Genomic DNA, 22,461 nt, shown 5'->3' with positions numbered 1-22,461 from the left:
ATATTCTAGTCTTTTGGATATGTGATTTGCTCATATTTTTCCCCTTAAGTAGCTTATTTTTTCATCCCCTTAGTAGGTCATGGAGCAAAAGTTTTACTTTTGATGAGGTCCAATTTTTCCTTTTATGGGTCATATATTAGGTGTCAGGTATGGAACCTCTTTGTCTAGCCCTAAGTCTTAAAGATTTTTCTCATATTTTTTTCCAAAAAAGCTTTCTAGTTTTAACATTTAAGTTCATGTTTTCACCTATGTTTGACCCAGTTGCTCCAGCACCTTTTGTTTAAAAGGCCGTCTTTCCCCTATTGAATTACTTTTGTACCTTCGTTAAAAATCACTTTGACTTGTTTTGGTGTATTCTAGAATGTCTGTTCTGTTGATCCACGTGCCTATCCCTCCACCAGTACCATACTATGTTGATTTAAGTATCAAAATAGGTAGACTTAATTCTTTGTCAGAACTGTCCTTTTCTTTTGCCTTTCCGTTCCGTATAAATTTAGAATATGCTTGTCCTTGTCTACAAAAAAACCTTGCTAGATTTTTATGAGAATTGTGTTAAATTTATAGATCAGTTTTGTAAGAATTGACTTTTTTATGTTGAGCCTTCTCACCTTTGAATATGGTTATGTTTCTCCATTTATTTAGGTCTTTCTTTTACCAGCCATTTGGTAACTTTTATCATACTGATCCTGTACATGTTTTGTTTCTTTAGAGTAATGATTATAAATGGTATTGTGTTTTCAATTTCTCTTCTGCTTTTTAATACCAAGCAAGAATTCAGCAAAATAGAACTCTACAATGTGTCTTTTGAAGCTCTGGCCCTTTCAGCTTTCTCCTACCACTAATATTACTTAGTGCTTTAAAAAACTGAAATAAAAACAGAATAGTTTTATTAGTCCATCTTTCCATTTTATCCCAATGTAGAAATAATCCCTTTTATGTCTAATCATTATTACCACTTGGAAACTAAGATTGGGGAGTTGTTGCTTGCTTTATTTATAAGGGAATTCATTTCACTGTTGGATAAAAGATTCTCACTGTTCACTTTGCTGTTGATTCATGGACATTGAAGACCTCTAACTTTTTCCCCTGCCCTGCATTTTCTCACCTTTTCTTCTCAATGCAGGGATCTAGCATCCATAATATAGGCTCATTCTTGGATGCCATCATCTTAGGTCTGGATTCTTTATTCTGTCATTCTCCCAGATACACATTAAGTGTATGTATACCCCGTGTCCAATGACACAAACCCAGACACCTGAAAGTGATGGTAGTGCGGAACCAGAAAGGTGCCTAAGGAATTCTACTAGTCTCCGGGGGAAAAGTGGCTTGTCTAAATGGTATGAAGGAAATCACCAATAATATATCAACCTTCACTAAGCACTAGATTCTTTTATTTGCTCTTTTAACTGAGTTTTAAGATGTAACTTAAAATACTTCTGCAAAGGAGGAAACTGGAGTTGTTTTCTTTTTTAAATATTTATTTGACTATGTTGGGTCTTAGTTGCAGCATATGAGATCTTTGATCTTGGTTATGGCATGCGAATGCTTAGTTACAGCATGTGAGATCTCAGTTCCCTGACCAAGTATTGAACCCTGGCCCCTGCACTTGGAGCAGAGTCTTAACCACTGAAGTCCTGAAACTGGAGTTTTGATTTCCCAAGTTCACCCAGTTAGCAAGTGATCCAAGGATAATATAGACACCAGAATCCCAAATTGTGTTAATTAAGATTCTGGAACTAAATTCTAATCCTAAACAATCAATTTTTGTAATAGGGTAGAAGAGTGGAACAAGCTCCCTGAGTACTTATTTAGTATTCCAGACTCTCAGAACTGAATCTTTGCCTGTTTTGAGTACCTTTGAGTACCTCTTAGTTACATGTTTGGGCAGCAGCAGAACAAGTACATATACAAACAGAACTCTACTAAAGGGTAGAACGATTCACAATAAAAAGTGCAGAGAAGTATAGGTTTTCAAATGGAAGAGAGCACACTTTTAAGATGAAATCAATGAAGGCTTTAAAGATTAGACAGTATTTATAATGACTGGTAGATAAATAAGACATTCTTTGATTGTAATTTTTATTATATATACTCAGCACAGTATTCAGTGCTCATATAATATGGCTGTGTCTGTTCATAAGTATAAAGCATTTGAGCAACACTAATTGTGCATTATTAAATTTCAACTGAAAAACCATTACATGCTGAATCAATATCTTTGAAAATTTCAGATAAAAGAATTTTCTTTGGGGAAGCATACAATTATAGGTATTCAATTTTTGTCAATTTTAGGACATAATACTTGAGAAGGATAAACATACATAAAATAAAATGACATTTCAGTTTATACTTTATTTCAATACTATTTCAACCACTTATCTTGACATTTACAGAAAACCAATCATTAAGGATCCAAATGCAAATCATAGTGAAACTCTAGGCCTTAGTTAAATATTTTAGTATTTTAGAAGTTTATATGAGTAAAAAGTAAAGATAAAATAAGCTGTCAAGTGACAGTTTACTCACTTTTAGCATAGTTTTAATGTCAAAATACTACACTAAAACCATATGATGCAGATAAACAATAAGCTTTTAGAAATATTAAAGAATTTAGTTCTTTGCATACAAATTTTACTCTATGGTTAATACAGGTAACATGCTTCTTAAATAATCTGTTTTCACTTTGTCTATAAAAATAAAATTGTCCTCAATATCCCTAAATTTTTTGTTTTCTAAATAAGGCCATTATTATATAATAGGAAGTTACTGAATCAAAGGTTTAAAAAAATCAGTGGCACAAATCAAATGTAAATGATGTAACAAATCCATTGGTAGGTAAAGAATCAGAGTACAGTAAGTACAGTGACCAGCCACACATAAGAGGTAGAGTTCTTAATCACAGTTTTATAGAAAAGATGCAGTAGTTTATATCTGTACTGTTTTATTAGCTATAGTACTTTACATTCGGTTCTCATTATTAGTTTATCAGAAGAGGAAAAAGCTCTTTATAACCAAAAATCTTACTGGCCCTTGTTTTGCATGTGTTACAGGGGCTACTCCTGTACACTTAAAAGCATTTTCTTAGCCAATTAAGGTAATCACCTAAACATGGCGTTTATCTCACTTTAAAAAAGCCTCAAAGTTGGGAAATCTAAGTTTCTATTCTTCTCCTAAGAAGAATAGAGGGAAATATATATAAGATGGAGGGAAATATCTCTCATTTTGTACCACTTGATTATAAATTATAGATGAAACCATCATTGTCTCTGGATATTATTATTGCTTATTAAGAATTCAGCAGTACTAACCAACTGTACTCAGGTTTATCAGTTCATTGTTTTTAACTCTTACATGACATAAACAATATTACAAGTTGGTATAACCTAAAAATTCTGTTTAATTCATTAAGTTAGTAGTACTTAAGACATGATGGTAAAGACTAGAGTTGTTCATATATTGAGTGTTGAAACTTCTGTAGGTTTTTGATTCTTATTTGAATGCCAATAAAGTGATCAGAAAGGTCATTTTATGAAAATTACAATAAAAACTAATAAATATTTATACTAGTAGGGCTTAACTGGAAATTAATCTCATGGTTTATATTAGGATTGAGTGATTATGATAAGCCAGTCAGATTCCAGATACTTATAGTTTAAGTAAATTTTATTTTGATAAGATATTCTCGTTTCCCTAAATTCTTTTATATTGACTTTATTGTTTTTTTTTAATGATTTTTGAGAACTCAAGATATTTACTTAACATTAGGTCCAAACTCTTTTAGCAATATTTCCATCACACTGATGGTATTAATGTATCATCCAAGTCAGTAAATACATTAAAACTAATGTAACACTATTGATAATATAAAAATAAAGTGATTTCCCCTCATTTAATTTAGAAATCCTATATCTTAGTTAACTATTAGAGAGAATGTATCCTTACAGAAATTGGGAACGATCTTTATTCACTTCAAAGAGAAAATCTGTCCTATTTTTGATAAGTATGCTTTTAGTATTTTTAAGAATTATTCAAAAAGTCAGCTTTTAGGAATGTAGGCTAGGTATATAAAACTAATACTTTTTGTTAATATTTTAATATATTTGGTTATAAAAAAATCCCACATACCTTTTTTTCACAGCTGTGTTTCTATATACATTTAGAAGATACATACGTAAAAAGAGAAAAGTTGAGTTTTTTCTAAAGATATCCATGATTAGATAATTCTCATGATTTATAACCTGATACACTGAAAAACTTCTACAATTAATTTGTAATTGCCACATTTACAAAGAAACTTCTGGGTAACAGTCTTCTAAAAACATTGTTCAGTGTTACATTTAGGCCTAAAGTTCATTTATTTAAATCACCTAATGACATTTGCAAAACTTTTGCAAACATAGGAAACTACTGTTATTAACATGGCTTCATTCATTTATACCTGCACAATATTTGCAATACACTTAAGTACAATCGGAACAATAAGATTACTTGCACAGATGAAAGTTAAGCCTTTCCTTTCATATTAAAATTATACTTATTTCACACTTAATGGTAATGCCTAAAAATGTTTTGGAAAAGACTGTTGTTAATGGTCTTGACTGTAACAGTTTATTGCATTTTTCTGCCCCTTTTTGTGAATGTTAAGTACTCTGGAATTTTAAGTTCTACTTTTCCTCTTATCTTCAAATAGACTCTTCAGCATATACACTTGAATGGCTGACACTACAACCATTACTACTAAATTAACCATAGACCAGAAATTGACTCTATCAAAGTTGCTTTCTTGTATGTTTCGGTCACGTGCTTCAAATGCTCTAAGCAGAGTTTGGATGTGACCACTTTTGCTTAGTCTGGACTTGATGCTGTTGATAGACTCCTGGAGATAAATAAAATAATTTTATTGTAAAAGAATGCTCAGTAATTTTAAGTTAATTTAAAACTGTGCTTCACTGTACTCTTACTAGTTTAATATCCAAAAACAATTTTAATTAAGGGGTAGGTACTACTTAAGATTTACCTAAAGATCTTTACTACATAAAGTTTATGTAATAGTTCTCATGATATGTTTAAGTTATTGTTTATAATTATTCTAAAAGAGAACAAAGCTACTGGGAATTGAAAATAATATGAAAATATATTTGAGTGCTACAGTGCCAGTAATTGTACATACATTATCTTGTTAGCCCTAACAACCATAAGAAATGTTTTTATTACAGAAATGTTCCAAGAGTACATTCATCAAACAAGCTTACCAAGATGCAGTCTGAGTTGCACATCTGAAAAAAATTTTTTTAGTAGGGTCCTGGTGAGAAGTGATTTAAAAACTATAAAAGGTTTACATGAATATACGGTAAAACTGAGATTAGAAATTATGTTAAAGTATTGATGGCATAAGTAAGAAAATAACAGAAACAGATTTTCCTGTATAGTCACCTTAAAATCCTCATTTAAAAGCAAAAAATATACACAAAATTTCAGAGTGCTCTGCTAAGCCTACAAAACTACAAAGTATAATATTTGTCATATATGTCTATTTGTAATGCAATGGTAATCTAGTAATGCAAATATTTTCCAGAAAAATATGAGATTGAGATCCCCAAATGAAAAGACCATGCATAGTTCTTTTCAGTATCAGATGATGACAGTCAAGTATAAAATTGTTTATTCAAGTTTGCTGCTGCGATAAAAAATTTTGATGGGGGAGTATAAGTGGAAAAACTCCTGAAAGACACTTTGTTTTTCTTTAACAAAGACTAAGTATTTTAAGCCATATTTAAATCTGAACTTTCTGTTCATTTTGTTTAATTGTGAATGAAGTCAATTTCCTGAGAATTCAGTGAAGTATTAATACTAATAAAATTTACAACTACTTGTATTTTGTACTTGTTGGCAATATAAATTTAAAATGGAAGAATATATTAATATGATTGAAATTTTAAAAATGAGTGGGAAAAAGAGACTATTTCTATCCATAGTAGTGAGACTATGGATGCATCATTTTCATTTTAAGCCAGTTCCTTATCTACAAAATGGAATAAAAGGGGAAAGGGAATTTGGAGCTGGACTAATGATAACTAAGTCTTCTTCTGAATCTCAAGTTCAACTAAATTTAGTATACATATGAGATGATGAGATCAAAATTGTCATGGTAAATATTCATGGTAATCAAGCTTAATCATTTCAGTTTGTAGTCACAGTTAACAACAATGTTAAAGGTAAGAAAACTAACACTTACTGTTTGCTAGATGCTGTTTTAAGCATTTATAGATATGCCATATCACCTTTCATCTTCACAACTCTAGAGGTGGTATCCCCAAGGGTGATAGGACACCAAGGCTTAGAAGGCTCAGAAGGAATTACACATATGATATGATCATTTAATTTTCCGACTTAGCTAACTGATCTTACAATATGTCTCTTCTTTTATAATTTGATAGTTTTCTTAAGAAACCTCAACATGATCAAAATATCACACTATTAAAAAAAACAGTTCAGGTTATGAGTATTAGAGTTATACATTACAGTTTCAAATTTGGAATAATCACATTATTTCTCCTACAGAAAGTTCTGTAACAGGTATATATGCTGTTTATAAATATCGCTGAATAAATTCTATCATTTGATTACCTCTAGTTGTGGCTGAAGGGTAATGACCTTTCTCCCCAACACTTGCAATACAATCATTAGTAAACAGGTTCATATACATGCACATTTCTTTATGCAGGTTTATGATAAATAAAGCATAAAGCAACTCAAGCAAAGAAGCTTTTACTCCTGAGGGTAGTGGTAGTTTCTGATAACTACTAGGTTTGGCTGAGTTATGTTAACAGCATTCCCCAAATTAATCAAGTGATACCAAATTTCACGTTATAAAATCTGTGTTATGGGGGAAAATTCCTGTATATTTTAAGTATTTAAAAATTACTCAATTTTGTGTGCAAGCATTCTGCAGATCATTACAATCCTCTGTTTGAACATACTAAGTTCTGTATTTAAGAGCATGTGTTCAAATTGGAGTTTCCCTCTCTGGTTCTGTGACAGAGACAATTACCAAATATCCCTAATCCTTAATTTTCCTTATTGGAAAATGGAGTGGATAATCCTCATAGAATTAAGTAAGGACTAAGAGAATGTAAATAATACCTAACTCAGTGCCTATCACATGGTAAAGTCTCTAGATGTTAGTAACTTTTTATTATTTTATTCTAAAAAAAAAAAACACTATACTGACCAGAATGTCCTCCAGTTTCATATCCAACATATCTGTGCCAGTAATGTATTTCTTCCAGTCCTCTTGTTCTTGCTCCTGTTCTCCCATATTATCCAGGATTAATTCAAAGAAAATCACCTTCTCAGAAATGGTGCTGAATGTATTGTCAAAGCAGAACATGTAATCACCAACTTCAGTCTCTATCCTGTATTAAAAAAAGAAACTGTCCTCAGTTATCTGTACTTCCATCTGGGATCAAAGAAAAAACTACTGTAAAAGAAATAACATGATTTATAATTAGCTTACTGACAGACCTCCATAGTACTGAAAGATAACTTATAATTTCTTTAAAGCAGTAACCTAAAAATAGATATTCAAGTACTTGCAATTTAAATGTGCTTGACACTGGAGCAGGATTAAAAACCTAGATAGGATACCTCAGAGTGAACCTTAATATTTATGTATTTAAAGTAATTTATAATGAGTTCAACTCATATGGAAACATCACTACAGACCTCCACTTTTGAGATTAATTTGTAAAGTGAGATTTTTTTTTTTAATTTTCAAAACCAATGGATTTTCCTAAATGCTTCATTCTAGGCCCCTTTGGATTAAGTACATAAATTATAATACAGTTTACAAAGATTAGGAATGAGTTCAGTGGTGAAGAACAAGAGCATTACTCATAGTGGCATTACCTTTACTGAATAAATGCCACTCGTAACTTAAACGATCTTGATCTTCACATTAAAGATAATTGGCCTAGGCAGAGTTAATTTAGCAAAATAGTTTTCTAATAACTTTTTGTGGAGAGAAGTTTTAACAAACTATTTACACAGGCTAATGACATTTACTACTGCTGGCCACAAAAACAACAAAGTTCAACAAATGTTTTGTTGTGACTGTTCATGAAGGTTGGTCTAAATTCGAAGTTTCCTTATCCAATATGCTGGATCACTTAAATTTGGGGGCAGATTACATCATTTTCTATAGCCTTCTGAGCAACATGTGATTCTCATCTTTTAAGCCATCTCCATCTCTCCTCCCCATCCCTTATTTCTGACCTAGGGTTTGTTTAGGCATAACATGTAAGTCCTCAGCAATGTGATTTGATTTTAACATATATCACTATTAATAAAAATAGCCAGTTCTTATATACCTCTTCATAATTTACATACTGCTTTCACACATCGTTTTTAATCTTTATCATCCTATTTGAAAGTAAGCATAATTGACCTTTTCAAGGCAAGTAAAGTAAGGTTCACACAGATACAAGTTTCTTGCCCACGATCACATAGCCTATTCTAAGCATAGATGAAGCTTGAACTTTTGACCTTCGGTTAATTGATCGTTCTACAATACTGCTAGAAGCCTTCTGTATTCTTTGCAGTGTCCTTAATTATGACATACCTTTGTCTTTGGAGATACATTTAACCTTTGAAGGAGTCTAAAGCAAACACTGGTATGGATATAGGGGAACAATATTAAAAGGAACAAAACAAAAACATTGTGATTATTATGTAATATGAGGTAGATTTGGGGCATTTTCTGAGGTAAAATTTCCACTATATTCTGATTAATGGCATCACTGATAGCATATAACCACCATATGTATTCTGAAGGGCAGCATTCTTAGTCTACATATTCTCAATGAGGAGATACTGCCCCCTAGGGGTGAAAACTCATTCAAGATGGGCCAAAAAACAAAAATTCGCTATAACAGTATTGTTTCAAAGCTCAATCCTACTGACAAAATCTTATCCCATAGTATCAGTATTTTAATTTTCTCTCATTGGGTTTTCTTGGGCATATCACAAGAAGGATGAGCTCTTGGAAGGTACACATACACAAAATGTGGAACAGTGGTACAAAATGCTAGTAAATACTTGTGATCGGAGGACTTCTGAATGATTGATTACTCGATCTAGAAGTCATTTGGCAAGAGGAGGCCTACACAGGCCAAACGATGCCATTGGCTCTTTTGTGGATGTTATACGTTTGATCTTCAATTTCTGAGGTGTCTTGCTTTATTTTCTATAGCCTTCTGTGATCTTCATCTTTTAAGCCAGTCTTGTTTCTCTTCCCCCTATTTGTGATTTACTGTGTTTAAGAATAAGAGATGACTACTCAGCAGTGTGACTGGATTTTAGTATATATACTATAAATAAAAATAGCCACTACTTGTAGACATGCGTGCTCAGTTGCTTCAGTTGTGTCCAACTCTGCGATCCCATGGACTGTAGCCCACCAGGCTCCTCTGTCCATGGGACTGTCCAGGCAAGAATACTGGAGTGGGTTGCCATTCCCTTCTCTAGTCAAAACTTGTATGTGCTCAATCAGTTGTGTCCAACTCTTTTGTGACCCCATGGACTGCAGCCCACCAGGCTCTGTCCATGGGATTTCCCAAGCAAGAATACTAGAGTGGGCTGCCATTTCCTTCTCCAATACTTATATATCCCCCTTTATAATTTACACACTTTTATACACTTTATCTCTGTTAATCTTTGAATTTTGGGGGGAGACTTAAGTTCTGGTATGAGTTAGGGTAATAACTAATTTAGCAGTCTAGAAAAATGGTACATATGACAATGCTGGACAAACAGGTATTACTTAAGCTGTTTAAGGCTCTGTCTGGAGACTTTTTTTTTTTTTTTACTAACCTTGACTTCTGGAAGGACAGTATTTGTTTAAAAGGTTTGATTTAAGAAAAAACTTTAAGCAGCATAACAGATTTTAATTGCCTTTAAAAAGTTAAGGGACTTCTCTGGTAGTCCAGTGGTTTAGAATCCACCTACTAATGTAGGGCACCTGGGCTCAATCCCTGGTCTGGGCAGATTTCACATGCCACGTAGCACCTAAGCTTGTGCGTCCCAACTACTGAGCTTGCACGCTCTAGAGCCTGTGCTTTGCAACAAGAGAAGCTATTGCAATGAGAAAGAAGCCCGAGCACAGCAATGAAGAGTAGCCCACAATTAGCAAAAGCCGGTGCATAGCAATGATGACCCAGCACAGCCAAAAATTAAGTAATTTTTTGAAAAGTTAATATAGCTAAAGATGAAATTTTCATTTTAGTTTTTAGATTTGTAAATTTGGTATAGTGATTAAGAGTGAGTTGCTGACTGGTTTTAAATCCTGGCTTTGCTGTTCATTAGCTGTGTAACCTGCAGTAATTTACTTAACTGCTCTATGCCTCAATTCCTTCATTGGTAAGATGATAGTAAGGACTATAGGGAAGAATAAAAAAAAATTAATACATAAAGTACTTAGAACAGTGACCTGACATATCAAAAGAACTCTTATAAACTCATTCTTTTTTCCCAATGGTTTAATAAGAGATAATTCTATGTAGTCACTCACCTACAGCCAGACATGCTGCAGTGTGAAGTCAAGTGGGCCCTAGGAATCATTACTACAAAGCTAGTGGAGGTGATGAAATTTCACCTGAGCTGTTTAAAATTCTAAATGATGCTGCTGTTAAAGTGCTGCACTCAATATGTCAGCAAATTTGGAAAACTCAGCAGGGGCCACATGACTGAAAAAGGTCAGTTTTTCATTCCAATTTAAAGGGCAATGCCAAACTACCATACAGTTGCACTCATTTTACATGCTAGTAAGTTTATGCTCAAAATCTTTAAGCTAGGTTTCAGCAGTATGTGAACTGAGAAATTGTAGATGTACAATCTGGGTTTCAAAGAGGCAGAGGAACCAGAGATCAAATTGCTAATATTGTTGGATCATAGAGATACCAAGAGAATTACAGAAGAACATCTGCTTCTGCTTCATTGACTACGCTAAAGCCTTTGACTGTGTGGATAACAACAAACTGGAAATTTCTTAAAGAGCTAGGAGTATCAGACCACCTTACCAGTCTCCTGAGAAACCTGTATGTGAGTCAAGAAACAATAGTTAGAACCGGACATGGAACAAGTGATGGGTTCAATATTGGGAAAGGAGTATGACAAGACTATATATTGTCACCCTGCTTATTTAACTTTTAAGCAGAGTACATCATGTGAAATGCCAGGCTGGGTGAATCACAAAGCTGGAATCAAGACTGCCAAGAGAAATATAAACCTCAGATATGCAGATGGTACCACTCTTCAGATGACAGAAAGTGAAGAGGAACTAAAGAGTCTCTTTATGAAGGTGAAAGAGGAGAGTGAAAAAGCTGGCTTAAAACTCTATATTCATAAAACTAAGATCATGGCATCCAGGCCACTACTTCATGGCAAAGAGATGGGGAAAAAGTTGGAAAGAAACAGTGATAGATTTTCACTACTTTGGCTCCAAAAGCACTGTGAATGGTGACTGCAGCCATGAAATTAAAAGATACTTGCTTCTTGGAAGGAAAGCTATGACAAACCTAGACAGCATATTAAAAAGCAGAGACATCACTTTGCTAACAAACGTTTGTATAGTCAAAGCTATGGTTTTTCCAGTAGTCATGTACAGATGTGACAGTTGGACCATAATGAAGGCTGAGTGCCAAAGAATTGATGCTTTCAAATTGTGGTGCCGGAGAAGACTCCTGAGAGTCCCCTGGATTGCAAGGAGCTCAAACCAGTCAATCCTAAAGGAAATCAACCCTGAAAATTCATTGGAAGGACTGATGCTGAAGCTCCAATACCTTGGCCACCTGATGCGAAGAGCTGACTCACTGGAAAAGACCCTGATGCTGGGAAAGATTGAAGGCAAAAGAAGGGAGTGGCAGAGGATGAGACGGTTAGATGGCATCATTGACTCAATGGCCATGAGTCTGAGCAAACTCTGGGAGGTAGTAGAGGACAGAGGAGCCTGGCCACAAAGAGTTGGACACAACTTAGGGACTGAACAACAATTCTTTCTAAGAAAGTAGTAACATACCTTTTCCCCCCTAATCTCTAAATGAAAGCAGAAAATGGGAGAGTAATTAAAATTGACAGAAATTCTATACATTTTCTATATTCTGAAATTTAAAGATGAACTTCATTTTTGGCTCTTGTTCATATACCTATCAAAGAGAAAGCATAGTTAATTCTGGTATAGCCACCTTAACTGACTTAAAATTACCACTTCTGATTTTATTTATCAGTAGTTTATGCAATTTTTTTTTTAGAACTCTACATAGGTAAAATGGCATTTTTGAAAGCACATTAAAATGAGTATCTTAGAAAACGATGGTTGAGACATTTTCCCACCTCGTTCACTCATACATGTATTCATATTTACTGAGTAACAGTTATATGCCAGGTACTTTGGTTAACAAAGACTATGTGCTAGAAATGTTCTAAGCACTGTATAGTAGAAGCAAGAATTTTGGTTCATTCTCCTTCCTCCTAATAAATGTATATGCCTGCAGTCTTATTTAACTTCTCTAAGCCTCCTTGTCTGTAAAATGGGAATTGGAGAATCAAAGAATATCTCTCACAGGGGGTTGGAATGATTAATTTGCTGCTGCTAAGTCGCTTCAGTCGTGTCCAACTCTGTGCGACCCCACAAACGGCAGCCCACCAGGCTCCCCGTCCCTGGGATTCTCCAGGCAAGAACACTGGAGTGGGTTGCCATTTCCTTCTCCAAAAGCATATAAAATGAAAAGTCTAGTTTATGGCAAATATTGGACACTCCGTATTTGATTTTCTTATTCCTATATACTCACAGTTTAAACTCAGTAACAATACTGAGTAAACAAAAGTGCTACAGTAAAATAATACAATGAAACAGAAACACTGGTGAGATGAAAAAAAGAGAAATGAGGTACAATATATGGCCTTTTATCAAATTTTAAACTCAGAATTATAAAAAGCATTTTCTATAGGGTTTCCTGTGGTCAGATCTTTTACTTTCAGGTCTTCTAATTATCTAAAAAGAGTAACATTTGAAGAAAATAAAAATTTACACACACACACATAAAGATGTATCACTGTACTGTTGTTTTAAGAAAACTACTGGCAAAAATGATAAGGCCACCAGTTCAAGTTATATACCTGGAATAGTAACTTATAACAGAAAAAGCCTGTGGTGGCCAGAAAGGCAGGTTTTAAAATGCCTTAGAAGATTGAAAGCAGTACCTGTGGTATACTCATCTCATTAACCAAAGCAAAGCAAAAACTCAGTCAAGATCAAAAGAAAATGCCTAAACAAGATGACACTTTAGTTTAAGATAGATCACTGAAAAGAACTGTTTAAAATGTTCATATGGAATCATTTTATGCTAATATTTAGTATCAAATGTGCTAAATTTCCCTGTTCCCACTGGTATTCAGTTCATGGAACCCAACTAAGAGATAACTTACGTGTGAACTCCATCTGATTTTCTTTGTTCAAAAACTAAGGTTTTTCCTTCTGGAGAAGCAAGATGGAAATCAATATCTAATCCTGCTCCATCTAAAACCTGCAGAAAGGCAAAGAAGAGAAGAGTACATTTTACAAATGCTGAAAATAAAAAGTAGATTATATGATGAAAAGATTTCATTTCTAAACCTTAACAAGGGTAAGAAGGTCAACACACTCATGTTAGAGCTAGAAAGGAAAGACCATTTTTTTCCATTCCATTCATTTTTGGAACTTGTCCCTTTCTTGCCATTTCCTGCTGCCATCACTTAAATTTAGGTCTTAGGAGTATTACTGAAATAATCTCCCTAGAACAGTACCTTCATCGAGAAGCCCTATGGATTAGAAAGAAACACAGAAAGGAGTTAAATTTGTAGACCCTTTTCCTTCAGCAATTTAGGGTTTGCTATGTAATTTTTCTGAGTTTGTTTCCTCCTCAGTATTAGCTACTTCTCAGCCTGGAACTCAAGACGTTTATGATCTGATTCCAACTGACTTTTTCAACACATCACCTATTATTTCCCAGTATGAATTGTGTATTCCAAGTAGGCTATTTACTTACTGGCCAAATAATTCAGCTTGTTTCTTTACAATTTCAAAATGTCCTGATGATGATGATGGCAGCTAACAATTATGGTTTATGCCACACATTGTTTTAAGTGCTTTATGTGGATTAATTTATTTCTCACAACAACTCTAAAACGTAGGTTCTATTATTGTTTTCATTTTAGCGAAAACAACCAAAACAAACACCCCTTTCCTCAAGAAAATTTTAAAAACCCTCAAAAAACAGGCACAGAGAAGGTTGTCTAAGGTGAGATAGTAAATAAGTGGTATGGTCACAATGTGAATTTAGCAATCTAACTTCAAAGGCTATTGTTTTTCTTAACTCCATTTTCTTTTTCTTCATGGCTTTAATGGAATAATAGATTACCTATTCTTGTGCTCTACTTACTGACCAACAGAACTGGTTTTGAGTGGCTAGCTAAATATACACAATTCTTTTTCCTCTTTAAATTTCAGTGAAATGAACAAAAGGTATCAATATAATCCATAACAATACTAGAAACCTAGGAAATCTTAAAAGAGTTTAAGAGTAAGAACTTTCTAGAGATACTCCACTGAACAATGAATACATCTAGCTACCAATATCTATTAATCTCAAAATTCTAAAAACAGAAACACCAAATATTTGCTGAAACCAATGTCTGCTTTTTCATGTTACTTGGCACCCCACTCCAGTACTCTTGCCTGGAAAATCCCATGGACGGAGGAGCCTGGTAGGCTGCAGTCCATGGGGTTGCTGGGAGTCGGACAGGACTGAGCGACTTCACTTTCACTTTTCACTTTCATGCACTGGAGAAGGAAATGGCAACCCACTCCAGTGTTCTTGCCTGGAGAATCCCAGGGACAGGGGAGCCTGGTGGGCTGCCATCTATGGGGTCGCACAGAGTCAGACACGACTGAGGTGACTTAGCAGCAGCAGCAGCAGCTTTTCTCACGGAGAAGGCGATGGCACCCCACTCCAGTACTCTTGCCTGGAAAATCCCATGGACGGAGGAGCCTGGAAGGCTGCAGTCCATGGGGTCGTGAAGAGTCGGACACGACTGAGCGACTTCACTTTCACTTTTCACTTTCATGCACTGGAGAAGGAAATGGCAACCCACTCCAGTGTTCTTGCCTGGAGAATCCCAGGGACGGGGGAGCCTGGTGGGCTGCCGTCTATGGGGTCACACAGAGTCGGACACGACTGAAGTGATTTAGCAGCAGCAGCAGCAGCTTTTCTCAGAGGATCAAATTTTGGAAAATAATGTAGACAGATTTAAAAATATGTTTCATCAGATAAATGTAATATATATCCTCAGAGAAATTTAAGAACATAAAAATCGATAAAAGATGAAGATGCTGATATGAAAAATTCTTAGAAAAACCCAAAATGTGATTGCCCAAATAAAGCCCTAATGAATAAAGCCTTAACAACAACAGAATAGACATGGATAGAGTCTAAAAATTAGAGAAAAGGAGCCAAAGAATTCTCAGAACAAAGCAAAAAAGTATAGATAAGAACAATGCAGGAAATGGTAAGACTTTATGAAGGACAGAGCTAAAGATTTCAAATAACCACCTAATAAGCCTCCTACTGACTTTTCCAAAGGATTTGAAAAGAACCACCTAGAAACTGAAGTAGTAGTAGAGAACTATAAAATAACAAGAACAGGGATGGCACCAGCATTCTTGCACATACACTAGATGTAAAAATCACAAGGGATTTTAAAACATCACATGTAGTCAATGTTCCCAAATATTATTGAAGAGAAAGCAAAAGATAAAACCATTTCCTGATATCTAAGGACTCAAAACATTCTAAAATTACTAAAGTTTCCCCTCCAAAATCCCAAAGTCATATCCATTAAATCAAAAAATAAGTGATATCACAAAATTAAGCATAGACTTCAGTAAAGCAAAAGATATTATTGGTAATGACTAGCAGGCTTAAATGGCATTTAAAAATATAGAAGCTAATTTTAAAATACATAAAATACCTATTTAAAATAAACAATACCATAAATCTAAATTAAACTTCCTAATGATTTCAATGGATCAGGATGAATGAGTCCCACTTTCCCCTGTCTGTCATAGTCTTTCAGTCCCTCAAAGGTATTCTTCAGTCTTCTGCCTCAAAGCCTTGGATTGCCACATGCTGTTCTTTTTACCTATCACCTTGTTCCACCCCCTTATCCCTAGTAAGCCTGATTCTTCACAGATCTGAACTCTACTTCTAGGATGTCTTCTTTCAATTCCCAGATAAAATCAAGTCCTTCTATTAAACATTCTTAGGCTTATGCAGTTAGCTTCATAGCAACAGAAATCAGATTCATTATATTCTTTGCAGCCAAAGATGGAGAAGCTCTAAACAGTCAGCAAAAACAAGACTGGGAGCTGACTGTGGCTCAGACTTAAATTGAAGAAAGTGGGGAAAACCACTAGACCATTCAGGTATGACCTAAATCAAATCCCTTATGATTATACAGTGGAAGTAAGAAATAGATTTAAGGGACTAGATCTGATAGACAAAGTGCCTGATGAACTATGGACAGAGGTTCCTGACATTGTACAGGAGACAGGGATCAAGACTATCCCCAAGAAAAAGAAATGCAAAAAAGCAAAATGGCTGTCTGAGGAGGCCTTACAAATAGCTGTGAAAAGACGAGAAGCGAAAAGCAAAGGAGAAAAGGAAAGATACACCTGTTTGAATGCAGAGTTCCAAAGAATAGCAAGGAGAGATAAGAAAGCCTTACTCAGCGATCAGTGCAAATAGAGGAAAACAATAGAATGGGGAAGACTAGAGATCTCTTCAAGAAAATTAAGAGATACCAAGGGAACACTTCATGCAAAGATGGGCTCAATAAAGGACAGAAATGGTATGGACCTAACAGAAGCAGAAGACATTAAGAAGAGGTGGCAAGAATACACAGAAGAACTATACAAAAAAGATCTTCACAACCCAGATAATCACAATGATGTGATCGCTCACCTAGAGCCAGACATCCTGGAATGTGAAGTCAAGTGGGCCTTAGAAAACATGACTATGAACAAAGCTAGTGGAGGTGATGGAATTCCAGTTGAGCTCTTTCAAATCCTAAAAGATGATGCTGTGAAAGTGCTGCACTCAATATGTCATCAAATTTGGAAAACTCAGCAGTGGCCACAGGACCGGAAAAGGTCAGTTTTCATTCCAATCCCAAAGAAAGGCAATGCCAAAGAATGCTCAAACTACCGCACAACTGCACTCATCTCACACGCTAGTAAAGTAATGCTCAAAAGTCTCCAAGCCACACTTCAGCAATACGTGAACTGTGAACTTCCAGATGTTCAAGCTGGTTTTAGAAAAGGCAGAGGAACCAGAGATCAAATTGCCAACATTTGCTGGATCATGGAAAAAGCAAGAGAGTTCCAGAAAAACATCTATTTCTGCTTTATAGACTATGCCAAAGCCTTTGACTCTGTGGATCACAATAAACTGTGGAAAATTCTGAAGGAGATGGGAATACCAGACCACCTGACCTGCCTCTTGAGAAACCTGTATGCAGGTCAGGAAGCAACAGAACTAGACATGGAACAACAAACTGGTTCCAAATAGGAAAAGGAGTACGTCAAAGCTGGATATTGTCACCCTGCTTATTTAACTTATATGCAGAGTACATCATGAGAAATGCTGCGCTGGAAGAAGCACAAGCTGGAATCAAGATTGCCAGGAGAAATATCAATAACCTCAGATATGCAGATACCACCACCCTTATGGCAGAAAGTGAAGAAGAACTAAAGAGCCTCTTGATGAAAATGAAAGAGGAGAATGAAAAAGTTGGCTTAAAGCTCAACATTCAGAAAACTAAGATCATGGCATCCGGTCCCAACTCTTCATGGCAAATAGATGGGGAAACAGTGGCTGATTTTATTTTTTGGGCTCCAAAATCACTGCAGATTGTGATTGCAGCCATGAAATTAAAAGACACTTATTCCTTGGAAGGAAAGTTATGACCAACCTAGACAGCATATTAAAAAGCAGAGACATTACTTTGTCAATAAAGGTCCATCTAGTCAAGGCTATGGTTTTCCAGTAGTCATGTATGGATGTGAGAGTTTGACTATAAAGAAAGCTGAGTGCCAAAGAATTGATGCTTTTGAACTGTGGTGTTGGAGAAGATTCTTGAGAGTCCCTTGGACTGCAAGGAGATCCAACCAGTCCATCCTAAAGGAGATCAGTCCTGGGTGTTCACTGGAAGGACTGATGTTGAAGCTGAAACTCCAATATTTTGGCCACCTGATGGGAAGAGCCGACTCATTTGAACAGACCCTGATGTTGGGAAAGATTGAAGACAGGAGGAGAAGGGGACGACAGAGGATGAGATGGTTGGATGGCATCACCAACTCAATGGACATGAGTTTGGGTAAACCCTGGGAGTTTGTGATGGTCAGGGAAGCCTGGTGTGCTGCGGTTCATGGGGTCGCAAAGAGTTGGACACGACTGAGCAACTGAACTGAACTGAACTGAACTTGTATTAATTTGATTAACGTCTATCCCCTTACTAGACTGCAAGAATCTAGTATTACTGTACACAGAGTATAGTATTACTCACCATTGTTTCTGCAGTACTTAACATAAAGCTTACAGAAACTAAGCACTCAATAATAAAAAATTTAAATGAATTATCTATTTTACTCATAAGATATATATGTATTGACATTTAAAAATTCCAAGAACTTAATATATAATGGGACTGGTCAGTTACCCTAAAAGTGTCCTCTTACACCTGAAAAGTGTGAAATGGTTAAAAATTTTAATATGTCACAGTAAACCAAGGGCAATGTCTAGAAAAGTTTGTTACCTGACATTTTAAAAATGAAGACAAAACCCAGTAGCTTGTAGTTATTGGAAAATTAATGACAGAGTTGGAAAATGCAAGGGGTTGAAGATTTCTACCCTACGAACCTTTGCAACATTGTCTAGGACCACAAACACCAAATGATTTTAATTCTTTCCTTAATCAAAACAGTTTAGACAGAATGCTTTAAGGGAACAGTCTTTTTGAGTGATTAAAGATGCCAAGTACTGATATAAAGCTAACCCACTATATATAAAACTCGAAAAATGTAAACATAAAAAAGCTAACATATACTGAACTTTTACTATCTGTTTGGGGTGGTACATAAACACTTATTAACTGTTTCAAATCAACTCTTACTATTATTGTCAATATTTTACAAGTGTGGGGTTAAGTAACTTGCTCAAGGTCACAGAGGTTGTAAGTGCCAGATTCAAGATTTCGACCTAGGCATTTTTTTTGTCTACAGTTGGAGCTGTTAATCCTAAGAGGTCAGTAGTTTACCTTTATTTATCTATTTTTTTAGGCCATGCTGGCATCTTAGTTCCATGACCAGGGATTGAACACAAGTCCACTGCAGTGGAAGCATGAAGTCATATCCACTGGACTGCCACAGAAGTCCCAATTTCTTTCCTAATACCTGGGTAAAGACTGATGAACAATAAAACTTGTTTCCTCATCTAGACTTTTTCTAACCCTGTAGTTGGTTTCTTTACCTCTAATTTTGCCCTCCTTAAATCCATATTCCACACTGTAAAACATTTTTGACTGTTACCACATTGCTTAACTTCAGTAGCCCTTATACAGACAAAGGTCAAAGCTACTCAGCATAGCACACAAGCTAAGATTCATGATCCAGCCTCCTGACCTCTCCAATCTCTTTTTCTTCTATTCTCACCCTAGACTTTATAGTCTTAAGAGTTCCACCCCTTAAGATCAGCAGTTGTAGTGTCCAGTATATACTGCCCACTGCTAGAACAGTAACACAGCATTTTCAGAAATGCGTATTCATTTTGTTCCTTTTCCTAGAATGCCCCTCTTCCCTGCATTCCTGTTTCACCTAAGCATGTTTCTAGGTTCCTATTTATTTTCTCCAAGAATTATTTTCTGAAAACCCAGAGAAGTCCTTCTCCAACAGCATATAACCATACTTTATTTTCCAGGCAAGAACACTGGAGTGGGTTGCCATGTCCTGCTCCAGGGGATCTTCCCGACCCAGGGATCCAACTTGCTTCTTCTGAGTCTCCTGCATTGGCAGGCAGATTCTTTACCACTCTTCTACCTGCGAAGCCCCTGTTTATAAGCCAGTAACCTTTAAATATTAAGATCCCTGAAAAGGGCTCTTTCTTTTGTTTGTTCCCTCCTCTGTGTCCTCACCGCCAGGCATTACTGGCACGTGGTAAATCTTCAGTAAATTAACTTTTGAACTGAACTGGAAATCAGGAAATGCTGAGTTCCTGCCTCAGCTTGGCTCACTAACTGTAATTTTAGATACTTTATGCTTAACCTTATGCATCTATGCTGCTGCTGCTTAGTTGCTCAGTAGTGTCTGACTCTTGGCGACCCCATGGACTGCAGCCTGCCAGGCTCCTCTGTCCAAGGGGATTCTCCAGGCAAGAATACTAGCATGAGTTGTCATGCCTTCTTCCAGGGGCTCTTCCCAACCGAGGGACGGAACCCAGGTCTCTCGCATTGCCCGCAGATTCTTTGTCATCTGAGCCACCAGGGAAGCCATATTCATCTATAAATAATCTAATCTCAAAGTTTCTGCAGATGAAGATTCTAAATAACTTTATTTTGCTCTAAATATGACAGTACCTGTTATTGAAAAAGATTCTCTACATCAACTATAAAAAATTAACATCTGATTAAAAATTAGGTAACATGAAAAAAGTTGAAAGATGAACCACATGAAGGCATTTCTCTTTTTTTGCAGTGCTACCTAGAAAAATCGAAATTTGCCATACTGGAGCTAACGATTTCTTCTAAGAAATTACCCTTTACCAGAGTGACTACATAAATTAAGGCAATTCCCTATAACATCATGCTGTTATTAAAAATAAAATAGTGATATGGGAGAAATGCTTAGAATGCTGAAGAAAAGATTACAGAGCTTTAATATACAATTAGATCTTATTTGGTTTTTAAATAATGGGTATATATATAACTCAGAGGGCTTCCCTGTTGGCTCAGTGGTAAAGAATTCGCCTGCCAAGGCAGGAGATGCCAGTTCGACCCCTGGGTCGGGAAGATCCCCTGGAGAAGGAAATGGCAACCGACTCCAGTACTCTTGCCTGGGAAATCTCACGGACAGAGAAGCCTGGCGGGCTACAGTCCATGGGGTCGCAGAGTCGGAGACAACTTAACGACTGAGCACACGCACACGCACAAACACAGACACACACATACAACTGGGAAGGAAATTCACCATTAAACACACCAATAGCCCCTTTCAAAATATTCCAAAATAGGATTTAGTGATCATCGCATGGTCACAATTCAAAAATCCTTAACTGAAGAAGTAACAGTATAGATTTATAATACCGAAATTGAGGGCTGGGGGCGGTGATTAAAGCAACTGTCATTTTGTCCAGTGATTAAACAGAATGTGTATTAGGCCTGAATTGTGAAATTTCCGGTACTGGCGCGCGTAGTGGCTAAAGACACGGACGAATCATTAAACAAAGAAAAAACCCACCGACATCACCAGAGCTGGCCTCTTTCCCACCGGAGAAAAGGGGAGAGGGCGGGTAGTCAATTCCAGATCCCGCCTAACTTCTAGTCCCCAGCCCCTGGACAACAGCGCCTCGCGAGCCGGCGCGCAGCTGCCCGGCTTCCGGGCGGCCCTCGCCTCTTTAGCAGCCGGGCGGTCCCCAAAAACTTTCTCAGCGGGTGAGAGGCGACGACGTGCAGTTAGGCTAAAGGAAGGAGGCTGGCTCAACATCTACACTTACTTGGTACTCGATCTCCAGCGAGGCTTTCAGGGGCATGGGCTGGTAGAAACACTCCTTCTGGCCCGCCGGAAGTGTGAACGTGAAGTCGCTGTCTAAGGAGGGAGTGAAGCCGGCCGCCCTAGGCAGCAGCAGAGCGGCCAAGAGGACCACGGGGAAGGGTAGCCAGGTCTTATCGCCCATCCCTGCCTGGGCGATCTCGGGCTGGGAAAGGCGTTGAGAGGCGTGGGTTATCGGCACTTATGCTCCGCTTTTCCTTCCAGGACTCCTCGTGGTTGGCAGGCAAACCTGGAGCCTGAAAAAGCTCCAGGTGAAGGCCTAGGCGGAGGGGTGTTTCTCCGAGAGGGAAACGCCTGTCTACAAAGCGTAGGGACTGAAGGCGGAACCAGCAGTCCTTTTCCACACCCTCCTAGGCCTTGGTTCCCTCAGGCACCGGGCCAGCACGGACCGCCTGACACCCAGACCTCCGCAGCTTCCCATGGCGGGCGTCACACCAATGGGCGTCTTGGTGGTAATTGTGGGAAATGTAGTTCTGGATAGGCAGGCTCGGACGCGCTCCCAGACCACAATCCCCGACAAGCCCCGCGCGTCCGGCGTAGATTCACGC

General features: G+C 36.8%; 1 protein-coding gene across 2 annotated transcripts; it reads right to left on the bottom strand.

Moving 5' to 3' along the window:
- Positions 1 to 2,062: 2,062 nt before the first annotated feature.
- TMED5 (transmembrane p24 trafficking protein 5) lies at positions 2,063 to 22,334 on the bottom strand. Of its 2 annotated transcripts, XM_061411179.1 has the most exons (5): positions 21,858 to 22,334; positions 13,483 to 13,580; positions 7,221 to 7,415; positions 5,253 to 5,302; positions 2,063 to 4,876 (listed from the first exon to the last, which is right to left on the bottom strand). In XM_061411179.1, the coding sequence occupies exons 1-5, from the start codon at positions 22,035 to 22,037 to the stop codon at positions 4,815 to 4,817; spliced, it is 585 nt and encodes a 194-aa protein (XP_061267163.1). In that variant the 5' UTR covers positions 22,038 to 22,334; the 3' UTR covers positions 2,063 to 4,814. The 2 variants fall into 2 exon arrangements, with proteins under 2 accessions (XP_061267163.1, XP_061267162.1); XM_061411178.1 differs by lacking the exon at positions 5,253 to 5,302 and having other exon boundaries at positions 7,232 to 7,415.
- Positions 22,335 to 22,461: the final 127 nt, after the last annotated feature.

This window comes from Bos javanicus, chromosome 3 (genome assembly GCF_032452875.1).
Source record: "Bos javanicus breed banteng chromosome 3, ARS-OSU_banteng_1.0, whole genome shotgun sequence".
Taxonomy (NCBI): Eukaryota; Metazoa; Chordata; class Mammalia; order Artiodactyla; family Bovidae; genus Bos; species Bos javanicus.
This window is presented reverse-complemented; position numbering and strand designations above follow the sequence as displayed.

What these genes read in the sequence shown, in the direction of transcription:
- TMED5 (XM_061411178.1), bottom strand. Translation starts at nt 22,037, where the DNA reads ATGGGCGATAAGACCTGGCTACCCTTCCCCGTGGTCCTCTTGGCCGCT. An exon ending in AAATCAGATGGAGTTCACAC is followed by an intron (nt 7,416 to 13,482) that starts GTAAGTTATCTC and finishes TTTTTAATACAG; the next exon opens with GATAGAGACTGAAGTTGGTG. An exon ending in TGAAACTGGAGGACATTCTG is followed by an intron (nt 4,877 to 7,231) that starts GTCAGTATAGTG and finishes ATTTATCTCCAG; the next exon opens with GAGTCTATCAACAGCATCAA.